The sequence below is a fragment of the Mustela nigripes genome, chromosome 2 (assembly GCF_022355385.1).
Source record: "Mustela nigripes isolate SB6536 chromosome 2, MUSNIG.SB6536, whole genome shotgun sequence".
NCBI lineage: Eukaryota > Metazoa > Chordata > Mammalia > Carnivora > Mustelidae > Mustela > Mustela nigripes.
Window position 1 is genome coordinate 62,037,221 of NC_081558.1, and position 20,804 is coordinate 62,058,024.

Genomic DNA, 20,804 nt, shown 5'->3' on the forward strand with positions numbered 1-20,804 from the left:
CCCAGTCTTTGGCCCAGTTATTCTACTTCTACAAGCTCTCCTAAGGAAACCATCCTAAATGTAGGGTGCCATACCACTAACTGTCCAATCTCCTAAGACCACCATGGGCCACACCAGTACGGCACACTGGAGAAGCAAACTTGAGTCAAAGACGACGTAGTGGTCCTAACAGCAGTTAGGACCAGTGTCCAGGAAAGGGTCTCCCTGCCCCCTATGCTACAGCTCAGATGCAAGGGAGTGAAATCCACATGGTACAGGTGCAAGAGGCACCCTGGCTTTGAAACCTCATGCCCCATGGGAATATCTCTTATAACAACTCCGCCGGCAAGACACATGCCCATGAGACATCACTGGGCTCAGGGAGGCCCTAAGTATGACTTCCCATCAGGCATATATGGTTTTCCCCGCTCTAGATGCAGGGCCGCACTTAAAGGACATTTTTACATCGGCGATGTTGCATAGTAATACTGTTGACATTCCAAAGGAAACAGAGCTAGTAGTTGAACCAAAGTTCAAATTCTCATGCAGAATAGGAAAAAGTTTTCTCAACCTTTTACCCACATAATTTCAATACAGTAATTTAAAAACTAGAAGGCACGCCTGGGTGGCTAAGTCGGTTAAGCATCTGCCTTCGGCTCGGGTTGGGGTCCCAGGATCCTGGGATCAGACCCTGCGTCGGGCTCCCCTGCTCTGCAGGGAGCCTCTTTCTTCCTCTCCCTCTGCTGCTCCCCCTGCTCGTGTTCTCTCTCTCTCTCAAGTAAATGGGCAAAATCTTTTGTAAAAACAAAAACAGAAAACAAAGAAACTAGAAGCAACTGCTCTAAGACATATAAAATCACAAGTAAATTACGGCCAAACAGAATATTTTGCAGTCATTAAAAATAATGTATATGTTCATTTTTTTTTTTTTTTTTTTTTTTTTTTTTATTTATTTGACAGAGAGAGAGAGAGAGAGATCAGAAGTAGGCAGAGAGGCAGGCAGAGAGAGAGAGAGAGGCAGAAGCAGGCTCCCTGCTGAGCAGAAAGCCCGATGCGGGGCTCGATCCCAGGACCCTGAGATCATGACCTGAACCGAAGGCAGAGGCTTAACCCACTGAGCCACTCAGGTGCCCCTATATGTTCATTTTTAAGAATGTAAATACTCGGGGCACCTGGGTGGCGCAGTGGGTTAAAGCCTCTGCCTTCAGCTCAGGTCATGATCTCAGGGTCCTGGGATCGAGTCCCACATCGGGCTCTCTGCTCCGCAGGGAGCCTGCTTCCTTCCCTCTCTCTCTGCCAACTTGTAATCTCTCTCTCTGTGTCAAATAAATAAATAAAATCTTAAAAAAAAAAAAGAATATAAATACTCATGTTATACTGTAGTGTTTTTTTTTTTTAAGTGGGCTATAAAATTATATATGCAGTGTGTTGGATAATCAACCCAAACCAAAAACCAATAAGGGAAAAGGGTTTTTTAAAAGATCTTATTTTTGAATAATCTCTACACCCAATGTGGGGCTCACACACAGCACCCTGAGATCAAGAGTGCCGTGCTCCACTGACTAAGCCAGCCAGGTGCCCCTCACAACTCCATATTCTTTTTTTTTTTTTTTTTACAACTCCATATTCTTAACCTTCCTTCCCCCCTCATTTTTTTTTTTTTTTTAAGCTGCTTTCATCCGTGACTCAATAAGCCTTGCCTGAGAAATGTGGGCACTTCCGGTCAGCACATGGGGTCTTATAGACAAGCAACACTTAACCAAGGGACCCAGATTTCCTTTTGACTCACAAATGCCACTACTCGCTCATGCCAATCCCACTCCTTCATTTGGCTTAACTGGCTCCAAAGTCAAGTGCTTTAGTCACTGATTATGTACCCAGGGCCCACTCTGGGCGCATCTGGAGCAGCTTGGTGAAGGTGACAGAGAACAGAGAACTCATCGAGAGCTTGGACCTCCTCTGTTAGGAGGAAACTGCAATGTTCAGCTGAGCAGGCAGAAAACACTGGTATGGTTTTGAGTTTCCCATTGAGCACACTGATTGCTGTACGTGCCACAGAAAGAACACAGAGCACGGTCCCCCATTCCCAAGGAGTTTACAGACCAGTCCTCCACCTCCAATAGGTCATTCCACCAACAGACACAGCCTGCTGCTGCTTATAACCTGGCATTCCAAAGGATTCTGATGCTGCCCTTGGGTTGAAGGGTATGGAGTTCCAGGAGCCCTTAGGGACTCTGGTCATGGGCAAGCCAGGGAAGGTGGTGGTACACACACAGAGTGTTTGCTACCTGTAAGGAGACACGTGCAGTTGTCTGCCGCCCTAAAGCTTTCTCCAACTATCTTCTCCCTCGTGGGTCTCCTTCTAGAGGACAAAAAAGCCAGAACCTACCCCAGCCTTTTCTTACAACCAAGTGTGACCATAGGTCCAACTGGCAGCCTGGTCCTATTGGGAGTTGAGAGCAGACCAGGATTCTCTCCCTGATGAGCAAGAAGTGTGTAAGGAGGGGCTGCCGAATGCCAGGCTCTCAGTCCTGCCTATGGATACAGTGTGGGGTGGGGAGTGAGATGTCTGGAGCAGCTGCAGACATCCTGGGGTTACCTGGAGCACATTGAGAGCTGGGCTACCCAACACAGGAGCTATAAGTCTTATACAGTTGAAAGCACTTGAACTGAGATGAGTGCTACAAGACTAAATGCCCATCAGATTTCAAAAGCTTCTTACAAAAAAGAGGAATGTAAAATAGCACATTAGCGATTTTTCTTATTGACTGCCTGTTGAAATGGCAGTATTTCAGACATACTGGATTAGATAAAAAATATATTTGAAGTTAGTCATTTATTTATTTTTCCTTTTTTTATTTTTAAATGAGACTTCTAGAAAATTGTGACATAGGTGGTTATCATGTTGCCATTGTCCGTTGCTGATCTGTAGAACCACAGGGACTGTAACCCAGAGCCCGACATTGTGGAACCACAGAACCAGCCCCCTGACTACAGTCAGACTTCTTGTTACATAATAAAGCCATTCGAGCCAAGGAGTTTTTTTTTTTTTTTTTTTTTTTTTAAGAGATCAGAAGTAGGCAGAGAGGCAGGCAGAGACAGAGGGGGAATCAGGCTCCCTGCTGAGCAGAGCCCTATGTGGGGCTCGATCGCAGGACCTCAAGATCATGACCTGAGACGAAGGCAGAGGTTTAACCCACTGAGCCACCCAGGTGCCTCCCAAGGAGTCTTATTAAGCCTCACAGTTAGCGGGTTGAAAGTAGGCAGGACCAGATGTTATCCCCACTTCACAGACGAATAGGCTCAGAGATGAGAAATGCTGCTCAAGGTCAGATGAAGGTCACATGCTGTAGGACAGGCAAGGTAAGAATGAAAACGCAACGGTCCTTTATATCAGTTGAGATCTTCCTATAGCCTTGAGCTGCCTCTTAAAGGTAACGACACACAACTTAAGGACAAAGTAATAGAAGCTAGGGCACACCTACATGTGTGGGTTTTGTGGTCACCCAGAAACGGGGAGCTTCTGGCCCAAGATAGGTTGGGAGACAATTCTCCATGATGTGTCTACATATCCAGTGACAGCTTTTGTTGCAGACTATCTTTTCAATGTTTATACAGCAAATAGCACTGGCAGATAGAGATAGAGTCGTCCTCAGGGCAGAGGGAAAATTTACTTGCTGACCAGGCTAGTACAGAAAATGTTTCCATCGAGGGCAAAGGTTGGGCAGATCTGCCTTGCAGGTCCTTTATAATTTGGGAGTTTCCTAAGCTTGGGGTCACTCGGTTGTGACACAGACACAGTGCGTGCACAGTATCTTCCTGGGCCCACTCCATATTGTCCCATGGCATTTAAGGGCCAAGGCAATCTGGGACAAGCATGAAGCCCCTACTGCCTGCTGCATCAGTAATAACGCCCTCTGTCTGCACAGCCCCAGAATGTTTTGCAAGAACATTCTGCAAACAGGAAGAGAGGCATACTGGATGCATTGGCCTACCACCCAAAGTGCTCCTTAAGAATAAAGGCCTTATTCGTCCAGCCCTCAGCTGACAGCCCCCTTTGGGGATGGCTTTGGCTAGAGAGCGCTGCCTTACCCCATCCTGGGGTGGACTGCATACGGAGACCAGCTGACATGAGGTGTAATGGCCCAGCCCCCTCACCCTAGCTAGGTTAGAGTCCAAAGAGTCAGCCCAGCTTCAGAACTTGCCCTAGGGCTGGCTGAGGTCTCCACAGGGATTGCCCCATGGCTCACCTCCTCACTGTGCCCCGACCTGCCTCCTCATTTCCCCCTCCATGGATGTAGATCCCAAGAGCACCTCCAATAAATGTCCTGCACCCCAATTAGCATCTCAGGGTCTGCTTTCCAGAGAACCCAAGCTGTAACAAGGGGGGATTTCCTGGATTTTCTGCACACCTGTGTTGGATCCAGACTTCAGATCTGAGGGCTACAAATGCAGCACGTCTTATGCTTAAGTGACAGAGTCCTTCTGTGGCTTCTGTAACCCTCGAAGTATAAGGGCTCGTTCTGAGGCATATGGAACACTGAAGACATACCCAGCAATAGATCTGACCCCTGGGGCTATAAAATCATCAGTATCTGTGAATCTCAGCTGACAACCTGGCTCCTTTTGCTCTGTTTCCCTGACAGTTAAAACCCCAAAAGGATGATTTCCCCATTAGCTGAACACATCAACTTCAACATTAAGTGACAGAGCCAAACTTACCTTTTGGAAAGAAGAACCAAACCTACTGTTGACCTTGAACATCATGGGTTTGAACTGTGTGGGTCTACTTACAGGTGGATTTTTTTTTCAATAGAGTAAATGGTAAATGCATTTTGCTTATTATTTTCTTGGCAGTTTCTTTTCTCTAGTTTATTTGGTTATAGTAATATATAGCACATATAATATAGAAAATTTGTGTTAATTGACTAGGTATGTTATAAGTAAGGCTTCTGGTCAACAGTAGGCTATTAGTAGTTTTGAGGGAGTCAAAAGTTATATGCACATTTTTGTGTCTGCAAGGGGACTGGCATCCATCATTCCTGTGTTTTTCAAGAGTTAACTGTGGCTGGTTTTCACAATGCAAAGGCTACGACCAGATTCTGAAGGTCTCTCACCTGAGAAGCTCCTGGGGTTGGGGTAGCAGCTAATCTGGGATTTGGGGCTAACTTCACCACCTCTGAAAAGGACACGTCTGTTCCAGCTGCAAGGCCTAGAAGGGAAAGCTCATTTCATATCAGTGCATGTTGCAAATGAAGACATTAACTAAAAATAGCATCTTATCTCTGGGGTGATAAACTATTCTAAAATGGGATTATGGTGATGGTTGCACAACTCAGTAAATTTACTAAAAAATCACTGAGCTGTACACTTAAAATTGGGTGATTTTTTTGTCATATAAATTGTGCCTCAGTAAAACTGTTAGAGAAGAAAAGAGAGAGAAGAGAGAGAAATTTGATGTGCAGACCTCTCCCCAGCGGGGCCTACGTTGTCTTGCTCGCTGGGACAGCAGCTGTCCCAGCAGGGCAGCTAACACCAACCCCCCTTCCCACTCCCCGCCACCTCCCTGACCCCACACCTGACAGGAGGAGTTGCCTGCCTCTCCTCCCTCACCTGGCTCCCATGGCTCAGGGCACTGAAGCCACCCCAGGCTTCTTAGGATTCCTTCTACCTCAGAGCCTTTTCACTGTATGGAGAGTCTCCGTTTCCTCTCTTCATGGACCTATGCTCTTCTCAGACAACCTGTGGTTTACAATGTCACCTGTTCCGAGGCTCCCTAACCCTCCACCCCTAAGTACCATCTGCTGTCCCCAGAGACTTCGTACAATTTCTGGCCCCAGATTTAAGGTCCTGCCCTTGCTGAGCCCAAAGCTCTGTGAAGCCAGGCACTGGGCCTCACATAGCACCTGCATACCTGAGACACTCAATAAATACTCCCAAGCAAATGAGCACAGGGCTGGGAAGGAGGGAAGTCTACCATCAGTGGGCAGAAAAGTGAGGAATTTCTAGACAGTTTTTAAGGAGTGCTATCAGATTGGCAGGGAAACATAAGACCACCGTGAGTGAGGCAGGGCCTGGGGAAGACATGAGGCCCAGTTTCCAAGAAAATGCTGGGATATCTCGGCTTAGAGCTGCCTGGGAACAGGGTGGGGCGGGGGGCAGCAGAGATACCACTCAAAAGACACTGGTCCCTTGTCTATTCATTCAGAGACTGCCTATGTGTGAGGTTCAGCCTGGACGCAGCTGGGAGAACAGACATGAAGTGGCTGAGACACCTCAGGGTGAGGGCCGGTGTGCTTGGACTTTGCATGGGCTGCAGTTTTGAAGGGCAGAGTGGGGTATTGCCCCAGGTAACCTCTGGCAAAACAATAGGCAAAGAAAGGGAAAAATAAAAAAGAAATGCAGTGCCACATAGCAGTGGAGGCCCTAAAGGGCAGCGCTTTTCCCACTTTAGCAGGAGGAGGAGTGAGAAGTGGGCCCTGAGCTGCTTCTCATGGGCAACACTAAGGGCCAGAAGATTATGGAAACAGTATTTTCAAGGTGCTGGGAGAATTTTGAAGTTAGGGTCCTTTGCCCAAAAAAGGTAGCATTTAAAAAAAATATTATTTATTTATTCATTTGAGAGAGAGGGAGGAAGAGCACAAGTGGGGGGAAGAGCAGAGGGAGAGAGAGAAGGAGACTCCTCGCTAAGCAGGGAGCCTGACTCAGGGCTCAATTCCAGGACCCGAGCCAAAGTCAGATGTTTAAACAACTGAGCCACCCAGGTGCCCCAGAAGGTAGCATTCTTGTAGAGGGTAAAACAAAGTCCATGCAGGGTATGTAACGCCTCCAAAATTATCACCTATTAAATTTCCTCTTAAACTTATCTAGGTTGTAGAGTCCAACAAAACTACCATGGAAAAGAAAAAGGAGAAAGAAAATGCACAGATTTAGAAAGAGAGAGAGATTCATAAGGAAATACAAATAAAAGCCAATATGATGTAAAGTTTAATTAAAAACACAATCTGGAAATAAATTACCCAGTGATCTTGACACAGGAGGTGGCATGAGGTGGGGTGAGGTAGACAGGGTAAGGAGGGAGGGGTGTCAAAGAGTAAGAGGTTAATTATTAAGAGAAGGAGCTGGTCCCTGATTAATTCTCAATGTTGATAGAAACATGTAAGTTTAAATTGGTGTGTTAAAAAGCGAAGAGTAAATGCATGAATAGAACTGCCAGAGGGAAGAGAGCCCTTGAGATAAATGGGCAGCTGGAGGAGCAGTCGGAGCCAGCAGAGCACAGGGCAGATTGACTAAATGGGCCCCTTGTGGGCAGGGGCAGCTCCCAGGAGAACCTGCCTGGAAGGGGGGATCAGAGTTTCAGCAAGGCCTCCATCAGAGCGATGGGCCCTCATGGAGCTGTCCAGGGTACTGGACTGTTTGGCTCTGAAGCCTTCAGCTTTGTCTCCACTTCCTGCATTTGCTGAAATGATGGCCCTGGACTTCATCCACTTCTCCCGCCCACCAGGTGTCCAGACCCCCCCCCCCATGTGCCCTCCAGCATGTCCCACGTCCTTTCCCAATGTCCCTGTGCTGAGCCTGAGTGTGACCAAGCCTCATTCAGTTAGGAACCTACTTTTCTTTCCCCACTTTAAATACAGAATAAAAGAACAGAAGATTTGAAGTTGGTTCTTGCCTGCTAGGAGGGAGAAAAATGAAACTGAAGCTCAAGACTCCAATGTCCCTAAAGACTGGGAACATTCCAATTTCCCCTTTTCTATCCCCTTTAGCCCAACCAGTGCCCCAACTCTTCCAGAAGGCTCTACTCTCCATCCCTCGACCTACCATGGAAAGCTCGGTATGCGGAGCCCACACAGGCTGAGTTGGCAGTGTCTGTGACATATACTGGGGCGCCAAACACATCTGCAAGCACCTGAAAAGGAAGGAGGTTCTTACTGGGGTAAGCTGTTCCTCGGAGGGAACACAGACATTTGGCACACATTTTCTATGCTCTCTTTCCTCATGTGTCTTCTGATGCCTTCCATTCCACCTCTACTGCCTTACAGTAAGTATACTCGACCATGCCACCCTAATAATAATAGAGTCAGGGTGGCCTGGGGGCCTTAGCATCTCCCCTGGCCCTACCGCCCCCCTCACTGTCTCCTGGGAGCACTTTCTCAACAATCCACTTATAGAAGAATTCCCAACTTGGGCTCTTCTTTTAGAGAATTTTTATCTAAGACAGGTATATTATAAGTCAATAGTTGACACAGCCTCAGGCTACATCCGAAACTTCTCAGTGTCCCAGTAAGACACTGACAGCCCCATGATGTGATAGTCTGGTGTTCAGACATCTGCAGCAGTGGGAACAGAGGCAGTCCAATAAGGACAGTGTCTGGCTCTTAGAAGTAACAGACATGGAAGAGGCCCTACTGCTTGGGCTGCTATCATCACATACCTGTAAGATGTCTCTGTTGTGAGATGCCCCTCCAGTGGCCAGAATCTTTGTCTTGGGCACTGCAAGGAAGAAGAAAACATTGATGGCTGTAACAATCTCTCCAAGACAAAAAAGACTTTTGCAGAGTTCTTCAGCCACAGAGGGCTTGTATTGAGCCAATGCCTCTTGCTTATCACACAGGGCTCAGGTCTTCTTGAGAAGAAGACCTCAGCCAGAATGACTGAGTTATGTTAATCCAAAATTACTGACCCACAGAAACCACGTAAGATAATACATGTTCACTGTTATTTTAAGCTGCTAGGTCTTGAAGAAATTTGTTACATAGCAATAGATAATAAATAGTAGGAACAAAACAAAGACTTAATATCATCCACTACTCTGTCACATAGTACTAGTTATACTAGCCATGCCTATAAGGCAAGAAAAATAAATAAATGTATCAGGATTTAAAGAAAATAAATAAAACTACCATTATTTTACAGATAACAAACTACTTAGAAAAATAAAAAATAAGCAAACTAATTAAAGTTTAATAAGGTTGCCAGATACAAAAACCAACTTATAACAAACAATGGCATTTCTAGCAAAAATCAATTACCAAATGTGATAGTTGCCATTCACAATGGCAACCAGAAATACAATGTAGCCAGGAAATACCTTAGCAAAGAATTCAGAAGTATCTATGTGGGAAAAAAATGGAAACTTATTAAAGTACAAAAGGAATACCTAAGTAAATTAAAAGATGTCCCATGGTCTTGGATGGATTTGAACTAACATTATCAAAGTGTCAACTTTTTCAAATGAATTTATAAATTCAAGGCAACCTAAACATATATTCCAACTGGATTTTTTTAATAAAAGAACTGAATCAATTTAGTATATTTATGGAAAAATAAAGACCCAAAAATGGCTAAGACAACAATGAAAAAAGAAAAGTGAGGGATGAGTTGCTATATTAGATATTAAGACATGTTTGGGGCTGAACTATGTCTCCTCAAAATTTGTATGTTGGAGTTCTAATTCCTAGTACCTCAGAATGTGACCGTATTTGGAGATAAAGACAGATACATGTTTTAAAAGGTAGTTAATTGAAATGAGGCCATTAGGGTGAGCTCTAATCCAATATGGCTGCTGCCTTTATAAGAAGAGTCTATTAGGATACACAGTGGGAAAACCATGTGAAGACACAGGCATCTACAGGTCAGGGAGAGAGACCGTGGGAAAAACCAACCCTGCTGATACCTTGATCTCAGACTTTGAGCCTCCAGGACTGTGATAAAATAAATATCTGTTGTTTGATCCATCCAGTCTATGGTACTGTGTCATGCAAACCTGGCCAACTAGTACATACTACAAAGCTGTAATGATGGTTTGTCCCAAGAACAGATGAATAAACCAATGGAATGGCAAAGGGGATGCGGAGAGAGACCCACATATATATATAAAAACTTGCTATATGAATAAAAGGGCACTACAAGTAGTGAAGGAAAAGGGAATGGGGTCATCATGTGGAAAAAAATTAAACCGGATCCTGATTTACACCATTCACAAAGGTGAACTCCAGAAGTTCTAAACGTGGAAGTTACACGAACAGTACAAAATGTAAAAAAAATTTCTGTGGCACTGGAAGAGGGGAAAAACCTCTTCAACAGCATCTCAACAGCATAAAATTTAAAAAGAAATATTGGCAGATTTAATTTAATCAAAATTCTGTTCAGTTGCCAACACTATAAATAAGGATAACAGACAAATGACAGAAGATGCTTGTGACACAGAAAGCTGACAAGGATCTAGTACTACTCGAAGTATATGACAAACTCCTGCAAATGGTTAAGAAAAAGATGGGAAGTCCAATGTGGGGAAAATGGTAAAAGATACAAACAGCCAATTCATAGAGGAAAAAACCCAAAGTTATAAAGAGCTGTTCAAAATCATTATTAATGAAAAAAAAAAAAAAAGCAAATGAAAGTAACACTGAGATACTAGTTTATATCCCTCAGATTAGCAAAGGATTCAAAGGTGCTTAATGCTAAGTGTTGGTGGGGACTCGGAAGCCCTCATGCACTGACAATATACCAGTGATTTCAGAACCTCAAGACTCTCAGCCTCTGTCCCTACCCACTTCCACTGATCAGCAGCAGCATCTGACCCCCAGATTAAAAAAAAAACTGCCCTCTGGGGTGCCTTTGTGGCTCAGTGGGTTAAGCCTCTGCCTTTGGCTCAGGTCATGATCTCAGAGTCCTGGGATCGAGCCCTACATCGGGCTCTCTGCTCAGTGGGCAGCCTGCTTCCTCCTCTCTCTCTCTTCCTGCCTCTCTGCCTACTTGTGATCTCTGTCTGTCAAATAAATAAATAAAATCTTTAAAAAGAAAAAAAAAGAACTGCCCTCCAGCCAAAATGAGCTGCTGCCTGGGAGGGGGCCTGGAGGTCTTGAGGGGAATCAGAACTTGAAGTAATACTGAGCTAAGAGGGCAGACATGGAAAGGGACAGGCAATCACCTATCAGAGAAATAAGATGCATTCATCTTCCAATCAGAATGAAATGCTGCTGGGGCACCTGGGTGGCTCAGTGGGTTAAGCCTCTGCCTTCAGCTCAGGTCATGATCTCAGGGTCCTGGGATTGAGCCCCGCATCAGGCTCTCTGCTCAGCGGGGAGCCTGCTTCCCGCCCCCCCCTCCTCTGCCTGCCTCTCTGAGTACTTGTGATCTCTCTCTGTCAAATAAATAAATAAAATCTTAAAAAAAAACAAACAGAATGAAATGCTGCTGATTTTAGCATGTGGAGAGCCTTTGTAGGGAGGACTCCAGCTTTAAAGCTTATCCGATGCTCACAAGTTTCAACTTAAATCTGCCTATTGTCACACCATCTACTTCTGCAGCTTGGAGAGGGCAGGTCGGGTGGGACACGGAGGAGGGGCCTCGTACGTGAACAGCAACCTAGGCTCCCTGTCTACACTGAGACCCAGTTACTCATTCGGTACTACCAACCCACAGCCAAAGTGATTGAGAAAAACCAACGGTGTGAAAGAGAAGGATCACTGTGAACAGACTACCTCAGAAGGAAAAGAACCCAGGCAACAAAAGGCAAATTTGAAAAAATTCCAATATTTTATCATCTCGTGTACTTGAACAGGTATATAATCCATTAAAAAGAATAAACCACTACGAAGAAGAACTGGGACACAAGACAGAGTTCTAAAAATTAAAAAATGATATATAGGGGCGCCTGGGTGGCTAAGTCGGTTAAGCATCTGCCTTTGGCTCTGGTCATGATCTCAGGGTCCAGGGATCAAGTCCCACATCGGACTCCTTGCTCAGCGGATAGTCTGCTTCTCCCTCTGCCTCTGGCCCCTCTCCTGCTTGTGTTCGCGCTCTCTCTCTCTCAAATAGATAAGTAAAATCTTTAAAAAATAAAAATAAAAAATGATACATGATGACAAACACGTTTAGGTGGAAAAACTAAATAGTAGAATAAACACGGCCATATCTAATACAATAAACTGAAAGATGCAGTCCAGGAAATTCCCTATGATTTAAAATGACAAGGAAAGTGACAGAATGAAGTCAGAAGACACAGAATTCATTTATCCTTTAGAGCTGTTCAGTCTGCAAATACTTAGGGGGTGCCCAGTTACCACCTGGCAGTGGTTTATTAAGTGGGAATAGATGGTTCCACAAGATGGATGAGATTCTCCTTCTCAAAGAGCCTATTTCCTAGTTGAGGAAGGACAGTCCATAAAGAAATGAATTTAAAAACTGAGTATGATAGTGACAAGTTCATTTTTTAACAATTTTATTTACTTATTTATGTCATCTCTAAAGCCAACATGGTTGAACTCACGACCTCAAGATGACTAGTTGCATGGTCTTCCGACTGAGCCTGGGGCCCCCAATAATGACAAGTCTATGATGAAATAAAGCAACATGCAGTTAGGGCCAGAGAGCCCACACCTGGCCTGTATTAGACAAGTTTCTCAAGCTGGGCACAGCTGACACTTGGGCTGGATAATCATTGGCTGCGCAGGGGAGGGGAGAAGGGGAGGCTGTCACGCACACTGCAGAATGTGCAGCGGCGTCCAGGCTGGTGGGATGCCGGAGGGCTCCCCGTTTGTGACACCAGAATGTCTCCAGATATTGTCAAATATCCTCTGGGGGGCAAAACCACCTTAGTCAGAAACCACTGGTCTAATATAAATCTTAGTAAAAAGAACGGGGGAAATGAAGGAATGAAATCATTGGAGAAATTATGTAATAAATTTTCCCAAGCTAGAAAAAGTCATATATATTCAGGCAAAAGGGGCCAGCAGGTGCTCAGCACAATGAAAGCATAAGGCCTGATATCTAGACTTAAGTTGAGAAATTTCAAAATCCTAAGAAAGAAGATTCTAGAAGATTCTGTAAACAAAATCATTCAGATGGGCTTCTCACTGGCAACACTCTAAGTCAGAAGACTACAGAATGTTATTTTCAAAGTTGCAAAATAATATGATGTTTGAATTCAGAATTCCACATATTATAAAAAGTAGCATTTAAGTGTGAAGGCAAAATTAACCTATTTTCATACAGAGACCATACCCCATACCTCCACCTCTACATGAAAGAATTAATCAAGGATGTCCTGAAGCAAAGATGAAAGATACAAAACCACTTAGATGTGTGATATAATAAATAGTGGTAATCAAGGAAAGCCACCAAGTGTACAATTTAAATAGTTATTGATGCATAATGCACACTGAACAGTAGCATTCTGGAACTGGAAAATGGGAGGTAAAGAAAAGAGAGAAGAGGGGGCACCTGGGTGGCTCAGGAGGTTAAGCCTCTGCCTTCAGCTCAGGTCATGATCCCAGGGTCCTGGGACTGAGCCCTGCGTCTGGGCTCCTTGCTCAGTGGGGAGTCACTTCTCCCTCTCCATCTAACCCTCCCCCTACTTGTGCTCACTCTCTCTCTCTCTCACATAAATAAATAAAATCTTTAAATAAGAAAGAAAAAAGAGAAAAGAAGAAGCATAATATAATGTCTTTTAGTGGGGGATATAATTACTAAAGAGAATATAAATTCCAAACAGTGATCCAAAGCAGTTAAGTGTTGGTATCTAGGTTGAAATTTTAAGTCATTACTAGAAAAAAAACAAGAGGGCACCTGTGTGGCTCAGTTGGTGAAACGTCTGCCTTCGGCTCAGGTCATGACCCGGGGGTCCTGGGATGGAGTCCCAACATGGGCTCCTTGCTCATGGAGGAGCCTGCTTCTCCCTTTGCTCCTCCTACCTGTTCGTGCTGTCTCTCTCTCTCAAACAAACAAATAAATAAATAAATAAAATCTAATTTAAAAAAAGAAGAAGCAGGAGCTGTAGGCCCAGGTGCCGACAACAGGACCATCTGCGGGGCCAGGAGAAGGGAGTAACTGAGGGGACTGGGCTAGGGAACAGCTGCACCTGTGCCACACTGGCCCCGGAGTGAGCAGGCCCAGCCCAAAGGTATCTGATTAGCAAAGTAAACATTATGCTAGCCAAACATGACAAGTTCTAGAAAAAAAATCCGTACACTCAGGTGGTCAGTTTACTGATCCCTGTCACACAGGAGGGATGAAGTAAAGAAAAATCAGCCAAGGGCATGCACCATTCACGGCACAGTTCATGACACTGAGCTGGGAAGCGCAAACGTCCGTCAGAGAACAGTGGATCAGTCGATCCCGGTACAAGCCCGTGATGGATCGCCACACCACCGGGAGAGCCGATAATGAGCAAAGTATTCACACGGAGGAATTCATAAACATAATGTCGAGTTATAGAAGCAAGTCCCCTAAGAACACGGGTCAGTCCACACAGCAGCTGGGAGAATGATGCCTCACGTTCGTGTAGCCCTGCTTGGTTCCAGGCATGTTCATTTATGTAATCTTACTGGAGAGGAACCCAGCAGAGCCGGCAGGACAGGTTTGACACTGCCTTTAAGCTTGCTAAGAGGATAAAGAACTTTATGTGGGTTTGCACAAAAATGCTTTAAAGGCTGGGAATGGTGGCATAATCCCTTCCCCTCTCCAGTGCCCAGGAGGACTTCTCTACTCTGACCGCCTCTTCCTGCACACTGCTCAGGGCCAGCTCCCGACGAAGTGCCACCTTCTGCTGGCCGGAGAACCCTTCATGCCAGACGTGAGCGCCAACCTCAGCCCCATCCCTGCCCTGCTCACCAGTCTCACTTTTCAGGAGATTCTGAAATCTTTGGAGATCTTTGGAGAATGTATTTCTTTCTTTCTTTTTTTCTTTCTTTCTTTTTTAAGATTTTATTTATTTATTTGAGAGACGCAGAGAGAGGGTGTGGGAGAGAGAGCACGTGGAGGGAGATGGGGAGAGAGAGAGAGGGAGAAGCAGACTCCCTGCTAAGCAGGGAGCCCTACATGGGGCTCAACCCCAGGACCCTGGGGATCATGACCTGAGCCAGGGGCAGATGCTTAACCGACTGAGCCACCCAGGTGCCCCAGGGAATTTCTTTTCAGACTTTGAGTGACGGAATGGAGAGAAATGGAAATGTTTATCATGCTCATTTTATTTACTTTCAAATTTGTGGTGAACTTATATACCCCAAAAAACATGCAGAACGCCTCATAAGCTGACCGCTTGACAAATTCTCACAAACTCCAGGCTCGCGTGTAACTTAGAGAACACCAACAGCACCACAGAGGCCCTCTACCTCTGAAAGGTAGCAGGCTCGCCACCCTGGCTTCCAGTGACAGCAAATCGTTTCGTCCGGTTTTGAACTTGACAGACATGGAATCCCACCCCGCGTACTGTTGTGCCTGGCTTCTTTCGCACTGAGAGACATGTGCGAGCTTCATCCATTTCGTTGCCCAGGGTGGAGGCTGGTTTATTTTCATTTCTCTGTCACGTCACATTGCATGAATAGCCCACAATACACCTGTCCTGCCTACCACCCACAGGCGCCGGGCTGCAGCATGGGGCCGGTGGGCACCAGCCACGACGATTGCTCTCCTGTACGTCTCTAGAGCCCACGGGTACACATCTCCGTTAGGCCTTCACAGAGAGGCGCGACTGCCGGGGTGTGTGTGCATGTGCGGCTTCCCGGAAAGGCTTACCTAGTGCTGACTTCCAGAGTACGCTTGCACTTGGTTGGCTCAAAAGCAGAAAACATACTACACAGAGCTCAGGTTGTCCACAAAAGTATCATGAGGACTCCACCCTTAGGGCAGAAGCCTGTGCCCCAGACCATTCCAGGGCCAGCAGTAAGGAGAACTCGCTGCCCCCCTGAGGCTGCCCGTTCCATAGCTCAAGTTCTTAGAAATCCCTTTCTTTCCGTGGGTGCCTGCCCCAATCCATCCTGCCCTGCCTTTCCATTCCAGATCTCTCAGTGGGGACAGTGGTTCTGTATTCCCACTCTTCTCTGTCCAAATTGAAGTGCTTAGGCTGTGCCCCAGAGGCAGGTGGCCCCAGCATAGACCTCTCCCACTGGCATTGCCCATGTCCTCAGGGTCCAGGGCTTGGGATATCATGTTGTCTCAGGTCTGGGCTACAGAAAGGTCTCTAAGTGCTACAGCTACTTGCTAAGAGGTCAGGCTACTGGGGACAGAGCAGAGAAGCAGGAACAAGTGTCCCCTCATCCCCTGCCTGCCTGCATATCCCTGCCCACTGACTCACCTTCTCCCTAGCCACCTGGGGCTGGGCTCCCTCTCCTCCAGCCCCTGGAGTGAAGCCTCGACAGACAGTGCCTGACCTGAAGGCCAGGAAGGATCACAAGCACCTCAGGGTGTGAGGGTCCCCGCCCCAGAACACAGCCCGCCAGCCACTCACTTACTGACTCGGTAACCCAAGCCCTCAGCATGGATCCTCTTGGCCATGAACTGCCCTTCGATCAGTGCCCGGATCTCCACAGCCCCCGGGAATGCTGAGACCTGTCCCCAAGAGAAAGTAGGCACCGTGAAAACCTTTGCTGTCCCTTCACTGTGTGTGCACGCGTCTGTGCGTGCGTGTGCATATGTGGCCCAGATTCGGAACTCAGGGATCGGGTCTCCTGGGCAGCTCACACACAGCTGGAGCTCTTGACCCACTAAGCACCTGCCATATGTGTGCACACAAGCATGTCCCCCACACATACGTGACCCCAGCCTCAGGTGTGCTCACTTCAGGGAGCCAGAGCATTGGGGAGCTTGGTCTCAGGCCACGGAGGGTTCAGCTCTGCCACCTCGAATAAGTTCTGTAAATCTCGTTGGGATTCTCATTTTCTTTCTTAACAAAACCAAGGCCATAACGGTACCTGAGTTTCACGGTGGTTCTAAAGATCAAATGACACAACAGGGCTGGATCTTGGTGTTTGGTCCCAAGTGAGAACCCGGAGCTTATGCTGAGAACCCACAGAACACTGTGGAGTGTCGTGCAGGCTACTGCTGCTAGGTGGCAACCCCAGCTTCACCCAGGCCTTAGCCCCTGAGACCAGTGACAAACCCTACCTTCTCCCTGACAGACCTTGATGGGTTTATGCAAAAGGGAACAGGCACGTCTTCTCTGTTGGAACAACAGAAACCAAAGAGACCCTTCCTCAGAAGACTGAGATGAGCCCCTCCCCGCTAGAGTTTGTATAAGGCTTTCCACTTACAACCCAACATACAGTGACTTCATCAGCCACAAAGCTGATGCCAACTCTAACTGTAACAGTTACTAGACAGAGGGAATTACTCAGGCCCACGCAGGAAAGGCAGCACAGTGGAGGGGAAAGGAAACAGCGCTTCAGGGCCAGGGAGGATCGGGTCTGGAGGCCCCCTCCCTCCACCTCCTAGGTCCTGCTGACTTGGGCACATGATTCAGCATCTCTGGACCTCAAGATGCTCTGAGCAGTCAATGGAGGATGCGGGAAGCCACCGGCACGGTGTGCTTGGAGGGAAACAGCGCTCAGTAAATGTTCATGCATCCTGTCCCCAAGGCTTTCGATCAGGAAGGAATTCCTGATCTGGAGAAAGTGTGAGTCTTTGGGGGTGCAGGGTTGAGCCTGCAGAGGGAACAGGCTCTACGGCTCTCAGTGGCGGTCAGCGTGGACATGTGTTAGCTCAGGGGAAAGCCCGCAGGCTTTTTTGTTTGTTTGTTTGTACTCCTCTTTGTGAGAGACAACAGTGTCTTAGATCCTGTGGGTTCCCCAGGACGGAAATGCACTTTGGCCCATCCAAATGTTTGCTCAAGCAATAGCGGAGTACAGGAAGTCCCTCAAGTAGCAGAACCTGGGAGGCAATTGTTGAATTCAACACTCAGAACTGGAGCCGATGTCCCTCCCATACCACACATACCTGGCGGTTTTCTGCGCTAAACCGGTGGCGCCCAGTAATTTCAGGGGTGATCTCCATTACATCAAAATAAAAACCTGAAACCAGACCAGGAAGAGATTCATTGTCAGTAATCAAAAGCAAAATATAAGCTTCTCAAAGACTTAGGACGGAATAGGGTGACGTGACCCCACATCTCTGGCCCCCAGAAGAGACGGGAATACTTCCCGTCTTGCTCTCTAGCAGGAAAGACAGGAACTGGAAGTGCTGGGGCTATATCTTCTTAGAGACAGTTCCGCCAACACTCACCCAACAGCCCAGACCAGAGGCAGCTGCCCCAATGCCCCGAAAACACCAGCTCAGGTTTGGCCAAGGGTGGCGCGTCCCCTCCCTGCTCAGGAGGCCTGGCCCAAGGTTGGGCCCTCTTCTGAACAGAACGCTGCAGCTGGGGCAGAAAGCTATGGATGGGTGCACACCAGAGTGGAGCAGGAGCCATGGCTGCCATCCCTGAGGTAGTCACCAGGGGCTCTGAAGCAGACAGGGCCCTCCACTCAAAGCACAGAGAATGGCCCTACTAACTCACATCATTGGGTCTCATGCTAGCTTGGAAGGCCCATGGAGCAGAAGGACGGACAGCTGGGGCTCCCCTGGCTTGCTCCATGGTCCTCTCTCCCCATTCCCCTGGGGCCCTCCTGCCAGCAGCTGCTGCCCTTCACAGGCCAGTGCATCACCAAACAGCCTACCCAGGTTCCCGCTGTTGCCCATCTCCGTGGACCGCAGCGCCTCAGAGAAATCACTCCAGGAACAGGAAGCGGACTCATCGCGGATCTTCTCTCTCATGAGGGAGCCATTTTTAAAGCTGCAGAAGTGCACAGAACCCGGGGGGGGGGCACCCAGTGCTTGCTGGCTGGACCCATGTGTTTTGGGGAAGAGTCCCAGGTTGAAGGGCTGCAGGTCGGGCTGGACCACAACCCCAGGCAGTGGACAGCAGAGATCTGAGGCTCTCCCTCAGGTATTACGCCCAGCGAAGGTCCCTGGGAGTAACTGGGGAAGGCCTGTCTTGGGGTCTGTTTACAGAGGCTGCCACGAAGACACCCCAGGGAAATATGGGGAGTTGTAGCTTCTACACGTTATACCACCTGGACAATGGAACAGAGCCAGCTATATTCACTAGACCTACATATTCTCCAATGGTTCCTAGAGTTTAGAGGCTCAGGAACCTCCCTAGGTGCCTCTGGTGGGTTTCCAAAGGCCTGTGATCAGGGTGCAGAGTACACATCCTCCATGACAACCATAAGGGGCAGGGCGTGCTTCCTACTATTTACTGAACGTCTACCATGTGCTACGCATGTCCTAACAACACATTTCATGAGTCGAGACTGTGGCTGAGACACGCTCTGGGGTCTGCCCCCAGCCACATAGGATATGGGTGTTGAGGATGGGATTCGAATCTGGATTTGGGGAGCACTCCATGTCCTGGGTTCCTCCCCACCCAGCTCTGCTGTCAGAAAAACCCAGTGAGTCCCAGCGTCTCAGCTGCCACGAAAGCCTGCTAAGAAGAGCTCGAGGGCTCCAGATAGTGCCTGACGTGCCCACTGCCCACCAAGCTTACCACAGGAGCGCCATATAGTGCTGGGCATCAACCGGGTTGCAGAAGATGTGCCCTTCCAGGGCGGGCATGGGCTCCTGGAGCCAGAGAAATAGGGTGTCGCTGGTGCCCAGGCTGACCTGGGAAGAAATGGCCAGAGATGAGGCACCTCTGCCCCACTCCACCATCCCCAAACCTCCATCATTTCACTCCTCATGCCGCAGACCTCAGAGTACACACCACTTCCTCAGAGAAACCTCTGCTGACCCTCCCACACCAGACAAACCAATTAGCAACCAGATTTAGGCTCTCATGGAAACTGTGGGCCCATTTTCTAGAACTTAACCACAGTTGTATCTAACTAACTGTTTGGGTGACTACTGGTTCCCAGATGACTTTCCCATTAGACCCAGAAGAGCACAGGTTCTGTTTTCTTTATTCATCCGGAGAGCTCACAGTCTTCCGCTCCAATGCCTGACCTCTCTGCCACTGTATCCACCAAAACTGGCCAATAAGGGGACCTGCCTACCGGGCAAAGGCCATGACCTTCTAAGAGAGGAGATATGAGCAGGTCCTGGGGCCTGGGTCTTCCTATCCCCTCCCTCAGCTGCCTTTTGGGACCGCCAGACCCTCTAATAGGCAACAAAGATGCTGCTGGGGCCCTTGTCCCCCTGGGCAGAGAGAGTGGGCTTTGCTTATGGGTGAGAGATGTGAGAAGTCGCCTTACCGCAATGTCACCTTCCTCCAGCTTCATGCCTGCCAGCGATGCTGAGAATGGGAGGGGAACCTCTGGTTAGCGGGAGGTCACACAGAGCCACAAAGCAAACCAGTCACCCCCAGGTGGGAGCCAGCTCCGAACCTCCCGCCCCAAGCCACATACCAGGGTAGAGGTAGGAAAGGATGAGCTGAGGGTTTGGGAGAGCCCAAGGGGAGGACCCCGGTGTGAAAGGATAGAGTCCCTGTAGTCTCAGATCAGTAGGGCCTCTGATCTGAGCTGGGATGCGTCTTCTAAAAGGGTCCAACTCCCCACCATCAGGTGCTCCCAAGAGTGCAGAGAACCAAGGGAACCGAGTCAAGACATCAGACACATGGCAGGGAAAGACAAAGGTGAGGCAGGAGTGTGAAGGGGCAGAATGTAAAGAGCGGTCTGTCCCCGAGACAGGGGGCCCAGAATAGCAGTCCGCATCTGCTGGGCTCACTGATGCACTCTGGAACTAAAAGAAGGTCTAGCATGGACCGGGCCGGGGGCGGGGCGTGGATGGGGCTGCTCACTAAATGTGACTGACTGAGCGAGTGAAGGAGAAATGTGGGAGGGACAGGTGTCCTCCACCACTGCTGCCGTGTGTGTCAGAGCCTTGGATCCAAGAGCCCCATCTTGTAGAACTTAGCCTGTAGGGATGAGGGACAGGACAGGGTGTGCACATCATCACTGTTTGCACTGCCAGCGCACAGAAGCCCCACCGACCTCCACCACAGGGGACTAGGGAGATAAATGTGGGACCACTGGGCCCTAGGCAACCGTTGAAATGATGCTGCCCACTAAAAC

General features: G+C 47.9%; 1 protein-coding gene across 3 annotated transcripts in view; it reads right to left on the reverse strand.

Annotated features, from left to right (window-relative positions):
* XYLB (xylulokinase) overlaps window positions 1-20,804 on the reverse strand; it is a 47,655-nt gene that overhangs the window by 703 nt on the left and 26,148 nt on the right. For 2 of the 3 annotated variants that reach the window (XM_059390538.1, XM_059390541.1), the window contains 8 exons: window positions 19,986-20,026; window positions 19,283-19,398; window positions 18,414-18,529; window positions 17,695-17,768; window positions 16,215-16,311; window positions 8,414-8,472; window positions 7,801-7,888; window positions 5,097-5,191 (listed from right to left, as the gene is read on the reverse strand). In XM_059390538.1, the coding sequence (XP_059246521.1) occupies window positions 5,097-5,191; window positions 7,801-7,888; window positions 8,414-8,472; window positions 16,215-16,311; window positions 17,695-17,768; window positions 18,414-18,529; window positions 19,283-19,398; window positions 19,986-20,026 (686 nt within the window). Of the gene's footprint in view, window positions 1-5,096; window positions 5,192-7,800; window positions 7,889-8,413; window positions 8,473-16,210; window positions 16,312-17,694; window positions 17,769-18,413; window positions 18,530-19,282; window positions 19,399-19,985; window positions 20,027-20,804 lie in introns of all 3 variants that reach the window. The other variant, XM_059390540.1, reaches the window with a different exon arrangement.